The sequence below is a fragment of the Rhinoderma darwinii genome, chromosome 1 (genome assembly GCF_050947455.1).
Source record: "Rhinoderma darwinii isolate aRhiDar2 chromosome 1, aRhiDar2.hap1, whole genome shotgun sequence".
NCBI classification, from domain to species: Eukaryota; Metazoa; Chordata; class Amphibia; order Anura; family Rhinodermatidae; genus Rhinoderma; species Rhinoderma darwinii.
Window position 1 is genome coordinate 124221204 of NC_134687.1, and position 15164 is coordinate 124236367.

Sequence of the window (15164 nt, forward strand, 5' to 3'; positions counted from 1 at the left end):
TTGACACGACATGTCTACATAGAATGGGGGTGATTCAGTCCACCGAGTGTCTGAGATGTCACCAGGAGGCTGCTGATATTTGGCATATGATTTGGAAGTGTCCTTATATTACATCCTTTTGGGGTGAGGTTTTGTCTCATCTCTCTGGGTTCATGGGGGCCCCACTTCCTCAGGACTCACGTCATCAAAATTCTTCATTAAATTTTTCTTCAGGGAACCTTGTTTATGGCCCGTAAGGCCATTGCGCTGCGGTGGATGGCACCTGCGGTACCTGCTTTGACTCCGTGGAAATCTCTGGTAAATGGCCTACTTCCGTATGAAAAAGTTCTGTATCATCATCGTAAATGCCCTACCAAATTTGATAAGATATGGGCCTCCTGGTGGGCTATTTCTGACACTACTGATTAGGTGACTGTGTGGGCGCAACATGCTTATTGTTCTTGTAATGTTAATTTTTCTTGTATATTTACTGTGCTAATATATCTGAACGGTAAAGCTGTATATTGATTGACTGTTAATGTTGATAGTTTGGCGCTTTCGCCTATGTATTTGTAACTAAATCTTATAAATAAACCGAATTTTAATTTTTTTCTTTATGGCTTTCAAAATATGGAGATGAAAAAATAAATCGCCACATCCTGAAGGCCAAAAGTACAACTTCCCAACCAATTTTTTTATTTTTTATTGTCTCAATGCATCTAAAGTTAAAAATAAGGCAACTTTGCAATAGATCTTAAAGATCTCCTAACATTTTGTTTCTAGAGCTTCAATGGATCACCATGGTAACAGTCAACACACAAATTCTGTATAGCCTGATCCTGCAGTCATATTCCTTTATCCCTCTCCTCTACTTCCTGCTAACCTATTGAATGTCCGTCAGCATAAATTAGGGGACAAAGTGAAAAAAGTAGGACTGCAGGATCAGACTACACAATTTATTTGTTGTCGGTCTGCATGGAAACATATAGGCCTGCATAGGAGCTGAAGAAACAAAACAGCAATAGTTATTCTTTTGTTTTGTTTTTTAATAAAGACCTAGTGAAAAGTTTTTTTAAACAAATTCATACAAAAAATGTATGCCGTTTTATAAAAGGTAAGCATAAACATACAGAACAAAAAAAAAACATACATGCAAATAAAAAATAGCCATCAGCAAGTGAAATAGCAATGTAGATAGGACACGTCACACATAGAACAGTCTCGTACTGCAACATCAGAAGGCAGAGTACCCTGAGGAAACCCTGATCCAGAGTCAATAGTGCTATAATCCGGCACCACAGCAAAAATGTTAAAGTGCACCGTTAGGTGTCAGCAGCAAATAGAATGGTACAGAGAAGGAACAAGTACAACACTGACAATAAGACACCGGGATAGAAAAGAGAGGGGAAAAAAAAAAAAGTGGGGGAAGGAGTTAAATGAACTTATAATGAAAAACAAAGTCCACCGCTAGGTATGCAACCCACTTGGTAACCAAGTATTCTTGTAATAGATATATATTTCTGCTGTACGGGCACACGTATTCTCGTAAGCCACGGAGTCAAATCTGGGTTATTTGTGAAGGTGGTCCAACTAGACCAAGTATGTTGAAAAGCGTCAATCCACTAATAGGTCATCAGCCATTATGGTTTCCATACGTAAAATATAGTTAACCTCAGCCACCTACTCAGCAACAGTTGAGGTCAAGGTAGACCTCCAGTAACTTGGTATAACCGATCTGGCTGCTGTGAGAAAATGTCGCAACAGACCCTTATTAATCTGGGAAACAGGTCCAGGAATGATAGAAAGAGGAGTCACCGTAGGGGGAAGGTCTCACATCAGACCCTGTAACTTGAGAATTTGGAAAAAATTTCTTTATTTTTAATTTTAGATGCATTTGGACAACAGGAAAAAAAATTGGTTTGTATAGGTGTAACAAAGGTTAAAATTGGCCTTGTCCTACATGGGTTAAGCAGGATCTCCGGGTCCATGTGTGGTTACAAACTTGCTCTGCCAAAAGGAAGATTTATTTTATTGGCAAACAAACGAAACTACTGTTCAGTGAAATATCATTTATAAGCTCCACATAACCTGCCAAATAATCTGATTAAATATGATTTACAGGATGAGCTGGAAAAGTGCCCAGTACTACATCATCATGCAGCAAATCTGGACATATTTACATATTAGATTGTCAAATTCTATCAGAGTTGCATAATAGCTAAGCAGCGTCAAAACTCCAAAAATAATGTGTTTACATCTGGCAACAATGAAGGAGAGGAGTGCATAAATACTGACCCAAGGTACTCGAATCATAAAGACCATTTTCTATAAATGTAATCCCATATTAAAACCTCCACTTCACCATAAGTCTCTGGGGATAACCTAACCAAAAATCAAGGATGAGGGAAAGTGAATTAACCCTCTAGTGCCCAGACTTTCTGTTTCTCCATCGTCTCTTGTTAAAATCCATTTTCTGGCTTGTTTTTTGGGGGATAACGGAAAAAAAAAATTACGCCATTCTTTTTCGCATCTTAAGAAGAACCTGTCGTTAGGTCATTTAAGTTGAACTGGTTAAAAGGGGTTTTCGGAGATCTAAAATAATTTTTTTATTAACCCCTTCACGCAAAATAACGTGTCTAGTACATTGTAGTGCGGGGGTAATGTATGGAGAGCGCTCACGCTGAGCGCGCTCCATACGCTGCGGATGTCGGCCGTGTTTTACAGCAGACACCCGAGCCTAACTGCCAGGAACAGCGATCGCGCTGTTCCTGGCTGTTTAACTCCTCAAATACTGCGGTCCGCAGCATCTGAGGCGTTGAAAAGAGGAGGGCGGCCCTCTCCGACAGCTCATCACCCCCCTGCAGTGAGACCTGGGGGTGACTATGGTTGTCGTGGCAGTCTATGGCAGGGCTTAACAGATGCCTGTGAAAATGACAATATACTGGCTGTATTGTACCAGCGATCTAACGATTGCTGGTTCCAGTCACCTAGAAGGACTAATGAAATGTATAAAAAAAAAAAAGTTTAAGTATTTAGTAGTGAAAATAAGTTAAAGAAAAAAACCTTTTTAAATTGGTATAGCGGAGTTCGTAAAAGTCTGAACTATTAAAATATAGCATTATTTAACATGCACAGAGAACGCCATAAAAATACAAAAAATGAAAACACCAAAACCGTTGTTTTTTGGTAAACTTCGCTCCAAAATTTTTTTTTTATAAAAAGTGATCAAAAAATTATATGCACCAGAACATAAATGTGCTTTATTTGCGGATGATATCCTCATATTTATAACGTCCCCCTTACTACGCTCCCCAACATTTTCCATACCCTTACCCAGTTTGGAGACATATCGGGTCTTCGAGTCAATAATCATAAATCGGTGGCTTTAAATTTGTCCCTTCCAGATAGATTAGTAAAGTTGTTACAATTAAATTTTGACTTTGCATGGGCATCCCACTCCCTCACTTATTTGGGAATTAAGCTTACGCCTTCCGTGGATACCCTTTACAAGTCTAATTATTTACCTCTTCATTAAACTCATAGAAGCCAATCTGCATGCTTGGTCTCAATACCCATTGTCATGGTTTGGTAGAATTGCTTCAGTCAAAATGACTCTTGCCTAGAATACTCTATCTTTTCTGCAAACTCCCGATTAGAGTCCCTTATAAAGATATACAGGTCATACAGTCCAAAATAATGGGATTCCTTTGGGGTAACAAGAGATCCCGTATTCATAGAAGTACAATGTATACTCCTAGGGTGGCGGGGGATTGGGGGTTCCGCATCTTTTACATTATTATCATGCAGCTCGAGTGGCACAAATGACGGACATCTATATGAAACCGTACCGTCCTCAATTGGTGCAGCTGGAGAGTGTTGCGTGCGGGCATATACAGCTTGAGACTATATTGTGGCTCCACCCTCGGGATAGACCTCCAGTAATGGCACCAATATTATCACAAATGCTTGGATTGTGGGACGCACATGCTGGTAGGTATTGCTTAAAGTCACCACATGCTCCATTGGCAACCATCTGTTGTAATCCTGACTTCCCTCTGGGGTTACAGATGTGAACGTTCCAGTGGTGGGTAAACAAAGGATTTTATAGGATTATACTTTTTTGTAGGGCGTGATATGAAGACCTTGGAGTTTTTCAAAGAGACCCACTCCCTCCCTGGTTCTGAATTCTTCAGACATTGTCAGCTCCAGCATTTCTTACTTTCATGGAAGGCTAAATTTGAGGACGTGTCCACTATGACTTCCCTAGAGAGACTATGCCTATTTCCTCTTTCTGGAGGTAGGATCTCGTCTATTTATTCAGGGTTGGTTACTCCCAGTATTAAATTATCTTATATGACTAGATGGGAGTCGGAGCTTGGGAGGGAGTTGGATCTTAAATCAATGGCAGGATATGGCATTCCAGGTGTCTAAAATGTCCATGAACACTTCCTTAAAGGACGAGTGTCGCGAAAAATGTTTTTTTTATATCAATTTGCTTTTAGTGTTTTATTAAAAAAGGTTTTATTTATTTGTGTGTTTGTGTTTTACTTTTTTTTATTTTTTAACTTTTTCTTGTCTATGGGGGCTGCCATTTTTTTTCCATCCTTGTATGTTTCGATTAACGACACCTACAGACATGGAATACGGCACATACAGCCCCATAGTGAATGCGAACGGTGCCCGTTCCATACACTATGCTGTACGCCGTCTGTGTGGGAACGGCGCATGTGCTGCTCCCACACAGTCCAAATTGAAGGTCTTCGGCCGAGCGACGTCCGGCGCCATTTTCTTGTGGACCGGAAGCCGCGGCCGGACAGTAAGATTACTACTTCCGGTCGCGGCTTCCGGACTTGTGCACTTGGAGCGGAGGGAGCAGACGGAGCGGACGGACCGGAGGGAGCGGCGGCGGCAGGAGCAGGTAAGTTAGGTCTGTGTATGTACGTGTTTTAGTGTGTGATTACTACTGTATGTAAACCTACTACACTGTGTGTTCGCTCAAAAAATGACGACACACAGTGTAGGAGGTTTGACCGTTCAATCCCCTCCTTTCTCCTGGCACTAGCCAGGATAAAGGAGGGGGGATTCTGTGAGCTCACTAGAGCGAGTGTGTGTTCTCACATTTTGCAGCATAAAGCAATGTGGTTGCTTTACCACATGCCAATGCTGCAATTTTGGGAATTGCTCCATCTAGTGACCAGCACTGGGAAATGTTATAAATTAGAATCTAATTTATAATATTTCCTGACTGGTGAAAAAATTAAAAAAATTAGAACAATGTTTAATCACTTATACACGAACTGTTTAACTAAAAAAATAAAAAAAAAAATTTCTAGCGACACATTCCCTTTAATTGAAGCTAGATATAAGGTTGTGCTTCGATGTTACATGGTTCTCTCCAGGCTCTCTAAGATTTATCCCTCTTAAGATTCGGGTTGCTTTTGAAATTGTGGACATGAGGGTACCTTCCTCCACATTTGGTGGGATTGTCCTATAGTGGTGGGCTTTTGGATGGAGATATTTGATTTTATCGGGTTTCTAACCAACAGCTTGGTCCCAGTGGATGTCTCTGTTGCTTTACTTAAAGGGAATGTGTCGCTAGAATTTTTTTTCAGTTAAACAATTAGTATTTGAGTGATTACGCATTGTTTTAATTTTTTCACAAGTCAGGAAATATTCTAAATTATATTCTAATTTATAACATTTCCATGTGCTGGGCACTAGAGGGAGTAGTTCCCAAAATTGCAGCATGGTCACTGTGGTAAAGTAACCTCATTGATTTATGCTGCAAATTTGGGGTGGACACACTCTCCTCTAGTGTCCTCACACAATCCCCCCTCCCTTCTTCTGGCTAGTGCCAGGAGAAGGAGGGGTTTGTATCTTCAAACCTCCTACACTGTGTCACCATTTTCTGAGCGACTGCACAGTGTAGGAGGATTAGATACAGGGCTCAGCAGGCAGTATAACACGAACATAATACAATACATCACATACACGAACATAAATTACCTGCTCCTGCCGCCTCTGCTCCTGTTACTCGCACCTTTGCTTCCTTGAACATATGGCCGGAAGCCGCGGCCGGAAGTCGTCATCTTACTGTCCGGCAGCGGCTTCCGGTCCACATGAAAATGGCGCCGGAATTCGCTCTGCGAACGAGCTTCATTTTGGTATGTGTGGGAGCGGCGTACGCTTCAGAGAATGGAACGGCTCCCATTTGCATTCTCTATGGGGTTGTATGTGCCGTAATCCATCTCTGTATGTGTCGTTAATCGACGCATACAGAGATGATTAAAAAAAATGGCAACCCCCATAGAGAAGTAAAAGTAAAAACACAGTAAAAAGTAGAACATGAGAACACAAATAAAATTTATGTTAATATCATATTAAAAGCAATATAATAATAAAAAAAAAATATGACACCTTCCCTTTAATGGTTCACTGCCCCCGATGTCTGGACACCTCAAATGATTGATTCGTTATGTACTGTTGGCGGCCAAATTGGCTATTGCTCGATCTTGGCGTACCATCACGATCCCTATGGACTTAGTTAGGAATAAACTATCATGGATAATGATTAATGATCAGCTTCACAGTCAGCTCCTAGAGCGACAGGTTCAATTCGACAAGACTTGGGCTCCGTGGAAACTATATTTGGCCATTTAATGTACCCTCCTCTGTCTCCCCGTCTCCCTCTCCCTTTCGGTCTTCCTCCCTTTCGGTGCTTCCTCCTTTTCCTTTTCTACTGTTAGGTTCTTATTTACTGCACAACTAAGCGCATACCTATGTTTACGGGTGTATCCGGCTTATTGCTGGTCAAGAGCTGATGCATCATATTCCGCGTTATTCATGCTTGAATTGTGAGATGCTTATAGCAATGTATTGACTCTCTCTGTTCTGTCGTGATGATGCATCTTTAATATTATTTGTCACTAGAATGTTTTATTTGTGCCGCTGCAGTGACATGTTGGTCATTGAGGTGGCTATTTTGTATGTTGGTTGTGTTTCCAGTATTGCAAAATTAATTTTAAAAAAAGTAACAAAAAAATTATATGTACAAAAAAATAATGCCGATAAAAACTACAGCTCGCCCCACTAAAAAAATAGCAACGATAAAATAAAAAAAAATAAAAAAAAAGTTATGGCTCTCAGAATGTGGCGACACAAAATAATTTATTTTATTTTTTTTAACAAAAAGTTTTTTTTCTTTAAAAGTAGTCAAATATTTATTTGGTATCACGGTAATCATCTTGAGCCACAGAATAAAGTTAAGTTGTCGTCTTTACCGCACGGTGAAAGCCTTGAAAACGAAACCCAAAAAACAATTGAGGAATCTGTTTTTTTCCAAATTCAGCCCGCAAAGAATTTTTTTTCAATTTCAGTACATGAAATTATACTTTAAACGCTACCAATAGAAATTACAACTCCTCCCGCAAAAAATAAGCCCTCACACCACTTTTGATGGAAAAATAAAAAAAAGTTATGGCTCTTCGAAGGCGGGGAGGAAATACTTAAAATGAAATTCTGAAAAATGGCTGTGGCGGGAAGTCGTTAATGGTCTGTTGCTTTTTTTAGCCATAAATAAACCCCCCAAAATACCTTTTGTTAGTCATCCTTTTCTTTCTGTGCTGTAAACGTGTTTACAACCTTCACTTTGTGAGAAAATTACACGCAGGCGGTGTGATAGCGCAGAAGTGGTCATGCGTGGTAAACACTGATAATGTAGAAACCACGCATGCTCAGAGACGTCGGAGGAAGAGGATTTGGTCCACCCCTTCTTCATCCAGTGTACAGCGACATCAACGTACATTGAGCCGGCCGGAAAAAGGAGATGTACGGGGCAGCACCGGAAGAAAAGATTTCAAGATAAGAGACGCATCACATGACCGGCGCTGGAATCGGGTGTAGGAATTAGTTTATAGGTTCTGGAAAACCCCTTTAACTAACTTGAATAGCACTGTCTCCCTGATTCCAGCGCGTTTTTCTTTTTTTTTTTGCCCGGAGCCCCCCAATCCAGATATATGGTCGGCATCAGAGGTAACCGCTAGAGCAGAAGCCTGGACGGCACATGAACTGAACACTGACCCATTAAAGTCAATTGGCAAATTTAGATGTCCGATTTTCCTCAAGGATCGTTCACACGTTATGGATTTGCAGAAAAAAATCTGCAGATTGCAAATCGGATTTCTGCCGGGGATTAGCTATCAGATCCACAGACTGGTTGGGGTGCCAGATACAAAAATGAATTTGCTACAGATTTTATGGATATCTCCGGAGGACAGATATTCTCCTGAATTGGGCATAAAATACCCTATTTACATGTATTACAAGCAGAATGTGAGTGGAATCTATCAGGATTTAGGCACAGAATCTGCACCCAAATCCTGACAGTCATGAATCTGAACTGAGACTGAACCATCCAAAGGAAAAGGCCAAGGCATCAGATCGCCTCTCCACATGGATGGGATCTGCATCTTTTAGGCGAGTCGTATTGCAAGTCACATCTATAAAGTTAGATGTTGGAGAGCACTGCAGCTAAAAAAAAACCAAAAAAAACAAAAACAAACAACAGCAGAACAATAGTAATACATGCATGTGCCTGGACGTTACCATGGCAACCAATTTATTTGTATTTTTTTTCATTTTAAGCTTGCCAGCTGCATTTCGAAAACTCTGCACAGTATGGAACTGCCTTTAAAGTGAAGTTGGGGAGCATTCAGGCAGCAGTTGCATTACAAAACATCAATATAAATTAGAATATCAGGAATGGAGAATGAAATCCTCCAAAGCTTCCCCATAGAAAAAAAAAAATACAATCTGACACAAAACACAAAGTTTATTCGGTCCACTGGTTATGTGATAATAATCGTTCTATAATGTTTTTCCATGATGCACAGATCAGGCAGGTTTTTCTAATATGTCATGATATTAACAAACAAATGCAATTACAAGGACATACAGTAGTAGCTGGAGGCATGGAAAATTTATAATAAACAAAATGAGATCATTTATTGGCAAGTATAATCTATGATTGGTAGATTTTTTTCTTTTTTTTTAAAATGTCTACGCCATATAAATGTATTATGAATTACCAATGAAAACAGTGACTGAAGAACGGAGCCAATACTGCACAATGATATGTAATCTTCTGTTTGGTCACTGTAGACAAGTAAGGCCATGCTTAAAGGGGTTGTCCAGTTTAGAAAAACCCAGTTTTATATACCCTTTTAGGGAATTCTGAGTTAATATAAGAGGGAGATCCTCTTTTTAGGGTCTTCATTTCTTGGCCAGAGATAAGCGATTACAGAAAGCATCTCTCGCTCTGTTGGACCTCTCCTATATTACACAGACAACTCATCGACATGAATGGACAAAACCGCACGTAATACTCAACGTGTGCATTCGGCCTTACTGCTGGATTTCTCCCCACACATCTTATCGATGATTGTCACTTTGTGAACAGCTTATTGTCAAAGGACTTTTCTGACAAGTAGGAATTGTCAAAAGCAGACAACCACCTTAAAGGGAATGTGTCGCTAAAAATTATTATTATTTTTTTTTTTTAGTTAAACAGTTAGTTAGTGCATGCACGATTTCCTCTATATAGCTCTTGGGCCTCATGCACACGACCGTAGCAGTCTGCACGGCCGTGATTTTCGGGTCGGCCGGCTGCGGACTGTCAGCCGCGGGCCACCCGCAAATCGCGGGACATGCACATGGCCGCCGTCATTGTTTACAATGAGCCCGGACCGCAGAAGATGTCCGTAGTAGGACATGCCCGTTCTTTCTGCGGTGCGGGTTCCCGGGCCATGCACGGACCGTAAAAACTACGGTCGTGTGCATGGCCCCATAGAAAAGAATGGGGCCGCAATTCTCCCGTGGATTTTCGGGGGAATTGCGGCCGCAAAAACACGTTCGTGTGCATGGGGCCTTACACTGTCCGTAGCAGTGACACGCCCCTTTGCCAGAAGACTGATCTTGACAGCTGAAGTGAGAGCGTGTGCACCCTCTCCTCTATCCTCGCTCTTGTAGTAACACTGTCCATATCGGATTGGACAGTGTCACAGCCATAGTAACACGCCCCCTTGCCAGTACACGCCCCATTGACAGTTCAGGCGGTTATTTAAATATCGGGTGCCAAATATAACGGCACCGATATCTAAATAATGGAGGAGGGTAGAATATTATTTTTTTTTTTTTTTAAAGTGCCCCAGGGTTTGTGCAGCCCCACCCATTACATGCTGCAAATGTATGGTGAGGTAAAAGGTTCTCTTGAAGGAAATATGCACTTATGCAAACATTTATTATTGCTCCAGTGAATGAAAAAATATATAGTCCCCACCAAAAATTCCGGAACATCCTCATAACTTTTGAACGGCTTGAGGTAAAGGGTTGAAATTTGGTGGGATTTAATGGGGTCATAAAATCTACCAGTCAATGTCAAAAAATGCCACCGCCACCCCCACCCCCAGCCCCTTGGGGGCGGTGGGGTGGGCGGGGACAGCAAAATCTTAAATGGCACGGGGAGGGGGGTCGAGTGGGGGCTCATTTGAAAGCTCTTTTCAATAGAAAAACAATGCTGCACACGATTTGGAGATAGGACTTTTTTTTTGCTACCAGTGGTGGACCTGTGACATGAAACGGTCTTCCACAACCTCACCTTTGTTGCAGAGTTTGGCAGTCTAGCATTATTCAACTGCCTAAAATTTTTGCACTGTACTGTACATTGGCGTTTACATTTATACACTTATTTTGTCAAAAATGCAGAAAAAATGCTTTTCTGTTTCAAGTTTTATTTATTTATTTATTTACACCCTACACCGATCTTAAGGCTATGTTCACACAGAGTTTTTTGCCGGAGGAATTTCTGCCTCAAAATTCCGTTTGAAAGTTTGAGGCAGATTTTCCCTGCAAGCCGATTTTCACTGCGTTTTTCGCCCGCGGCCATTGTGCGCCGCGGGCATAAAACACTGCGAAATACGCTTTGTCTGCCTCCCATTGAAGTCAATGGGAGGTCAGAGGCGTAAATACTCGAAGATAGGGCATGTCGCTTCTTTTTCCCGCGAGGTGGTTTTACCATTCGGGGGAAAAAGACGCCTCCGCCTCCCATTGAAATCAATGGGAGGCAATTTCGGGCCGTTTTTGACGAGTTTTATTGGCGCGGTTTCCGCGTCAAGAAACTCTGAGTGAACATAGCCTTAGAAATTATGCTAAAATATTATTGTGCAAGTTGTTATGGTCGTGACAAAATACTGGTCATGATTACGGGCATGGTCGTGTGTATAGGGGGCCTAAGACTTGTGATTTCTGAACTATAGCCTCACAAAACAGACGGATGTAACCAGGGTTCTGAAGTGCACATCCAGTGCTAGGATACTTCAACATTTATAAAATCTTTTTATCCATAGCTGCAGTCCGAGGAAGCTGTCTGGAAAGCTTGTATCTGTAATCTATCCAGTTAGCCAATAAAAAAAACAAAACAACATCATGTATCTAGAATTCGTGGCCCATTTTAAGTTCAAGTGATGCAAAAAAAAAATATAAAAAAAAAATTAATATTTGGTGGTTGCAGAAAAGGAAGTATTTGCATGGCTCCACTCTATATAATAGAATGAGGGAAAAACTACATATCTGTGATGGAATAATACATCCACATACTTTGTTAGGGCTGGGCGATTAATAAAATTAATTTGATTAATTCGCCCTCAAGGGCTCTCACGATTCCGTTTTTTAACAGAATCGTTGAATTGATTCTATAGTGGCGCCGCCTCGTCACTGCCTGGTCTGCCCCGTCTGACAAGCTGCCCCCCGTTCTGTCTCTGCTTCCCCATGGAACTGCTGTCCTGTTCTGAACAAAATGATACAGTGCGGAACAGCAGTTCCGTGGGGAAGCAGAGACACCTAGTATATAGCCACACTGCAGATAGCACCCCCCCTTGCATATCCCACCCCCCTTGCATATACCCCCCCCCTCCTTTATAGGTCACCCTGCGGTAGCTCCCACTAGGAGCTGAATCCCCGGGCAAAGCGTTGGCAACCTCTGGCCAGGGATTCAGCTCCTAGCGGCAGCTACAGCGGTGTCATCTACAAGGAAGGGGGGTGCGATCTACAAGAGAGGGGGTGCTGCGATCTACAAGTGGGGTGGGGTGATGCTATCTGCTAGGGGGTATGGCACCATCTACATGGGCACTGTGGCACTATATTGGGGGTGGCACTATGTGGGCACTGTCATTACATGTGGGCACTGTGGCACTGATGTGGGCACGATCTACATGGGCTCTGTGTCACTATATGTGGGCACTATCTACATGGACATTTCGGCACTATACATGGGCACTGTGGTGTTTTCAGGGGATTGGGACAAAAAACCCTGACAAACGAAATCCATTTTTTATTTTTTTTCCAACGGCCATGAAAAACGGACAGACGCACTGGAAATGGATGAGAATTTGGAGTCACTGACTCAAAATGGACATTAAAAACTAACAAATAATTAGTTTTTAATGGCCATCTTTTTTTCACTGTCGTGTGGCTGTAGCCTGAATGACTATGATGCCAGGAGTCCCGTTCACATGTACCGTGGTCGGGCTGGGAAATCCGGCAGGCACACGGGTCATTTTTCACTGTCATGTGAATCCGGCCTTAAAGAGGCTCTGTCACCCGATTATAAGTGCCCTATCTCCTACATAATCTGATCGGTGCTGTAATGTAGATAACAGTGGTTTTTATTTTGAAAAACTTTTCATTTTTTAACAAGTTATGAACAATATTAGATTTATGCTAATTCGTTTCCTAATAGACAACTGGTTTTATACCTTTTTACCAACTGGGCGTTGTAAAGAGAACTGCATGACGCTGACCAATCAGCGTTATACACTTCTCTTCATTCATTTTTAGCTGTACTCGCAGCACAGCGTCACCTAGCGAGATCACGCTGTGCTGTCACATACTCCCACATTAACTTTACCGAAGTGTCTTGAGAGTGAATAGACATCGCCTCCAGCCAGGATGCGATGTCTATTCACACTCCCGACACTTCGATAAAGTTTCTGTGGGACTTCATCACAGCACAGCGTGATCTCACCTGGTTTTTCTGATGAAGTGGTTTACGTTGCACCATTACCTCAATATGTAAAGATGCCCTAATTGTACCAAAACAACATTGAGTACAATAAGGATAACAGACATTATTTGAATACTCAGATTTTGGGAGCTGAATATATTACAAACTGCATGCAATATTTCCTTCTGGTCTCCACAACTGCTTTCGCATATAATCTGTGCATTCCCCATAGGGATCAATGTTCCCCACTACTAATTTTAAGACATGTTGCACTCTGTTAGCTTGAGTGACCTCTGCAGAGCATAAGGGGGCAAAGTATTTCAGTACCAGCTTGAGAATAGTTACTTGGACATGTCCATTTATAAAAATAAAAAAAAAGTCTTGCCTTAAAAATGTCTTACCCTGAAAAGGCCCAGCTTCTATGATTCCTTCTTTAGTGCTATCAAAGCCACGGGAAGTCATGTGAGTTTCTGAAAGGCCAAGTCCCATTGGCACGGATCGCTTAATGTCCTTCAAAAACAAGAAAGGAGAAAAGAAAGTCTCAGTTTCATGACCAGTATAAAACACTTTCTTTACCTATTATTATTATTGTGTAAATCTATCATTAATACATAAAAATTGGGCAACAGAAATGAGCCTTCTGTAAAAAGAACAAGATCGCTACTCGGAAATCAGATTGTATAAATGGGCCTTTGCTTCTAATCTGATTGGTTTACAATGCTATAATCCACAATACTACTGGAATACAGATGAAAAGGAGAATTGCATTACACAAGCAGAGTAAGCAACCAGCACCAATAGCATGTAAACCAAGAGCATTACTGCAAACTGACAGGCAGTCTATTAGACCTAATAGGCATATAGCAATGGCAGGCCGGGAGCCTTGGTTAGGCCTCCGGCTGCCATTGCAACCCAATCACAATCGCGGGTCCCCGATCTGTGGCAGAGGGAGCCCCCTCTCCCTCTGTAAACCACTTCGATGCCGCAGTTGCTATTGAGTTCATAAGCTAAGACGTTAAACATCCGGGATCGAAGGTAATTCTGATCCCAGCTGTTATCAGGTAGCCAAACACCTGCTCCTTGTGCCAGGCTTATTTTGATGCACTGTAAAAAGACTTGTGCATCGTAATAAGGCCCCTTAGTGACCACCGTGAAAAAGGCATCTTGGCAATCACTAGGGGTTAAATGTAATACGCTTGTACCTACATTTTAAAATAATTCAAACCCGCAACATTTGCTTTGCTAAAAAACTGTTGGGCACCCTCTGCCAGGCAAGTTCATGCAAGGCTGTGTTCACATCAGCGTTGCTTTCCGTTGAGGGGTTCCGTCTGAGCTTTCTGTCTGGGGAACCCCTCAACGGAAAGGCAAACAGAAACCTTAGCTCCCGTTTGCACCACTATTGATCTCAATGGTGACGGAAACTTTCCTAATGGTTTCCGTTTGTCACCATTATGACAGGGTTTCGTTTTTGACTGAATCAATAGCGCAGTCACTGTTGTGACGGAACCTGTCACAAAAGTGACAAACGGAAACGATTAGTAAAGTTTCCGTCACCATTGAGATAAATGGTAATGCAAACGGAAGCTAAGGTTTCCATTTGCTTTTCCGTTGAGGGGTTCCCCCGACGGAAAGCTCCGCTGGAACCCCTCAATGGAAAGCAACACTGATCTGAACAGGTCCTTACTGTATAATGTAGAGGGAACATTTTATTTAATATGCTACAGTTGTGTCACATTCATCATATTCATATGAGCATGCTTTATCAGTAAAACTTGCACCAAATTATACATGTACGTTCAAAACCGTTGGAAAAATTATGCTAATGAGTTTCTCAATGGACAACTGGGCGTGTTTTTACTTTTTACCAACTGGGTGTTGTACAGAGGAGTGTATGACTCTGACCAATCAGTGACTAATCAGTGTCCTACACTTCTCATTGTTCCAGCCCAGCATGATCCACAGCACAGTGTGATTGTGCAGTGAAAGAAGTAAACACGCCCAGTTGCTAAAAACACAATACACGCCCATTTGGAAATAAGAGAAAACACGCCCAGTTGTCCATTAGAAAGGCTCATTTGCATAAATATAAAATTGCTTATAACTTAGCCAAAAATGATCGTTTTTAAAA

At 41.6% G+C, this 15164-nt stretch overlaps 1 protein-coding gene across 4 annotated transcripts in view; it reads right to left on the reverse strand.

The window, feature by feature from the left end:
- ARFIP1 (ARF interacting protein 1) overlaps positions 1–15164 on the reverse strand; it is a 135343-nt gene that overhangs the window by 53437 nt on the left and 66742 nt on the right. For all 4 annotated transcript variants that reach the window (XM_075860348.1, XM_075860346.1, XM_075860345.1 and 1 more), the window contains one exon: positions 13438–13546. In XM_075860348.1, coding sequence (XP_075716463.1) covers positions 13438–13546 — 109 coding nt within the window. The remainder of the gene's footprint in view (positions 1–13437; positions 13547–15164) is intronic.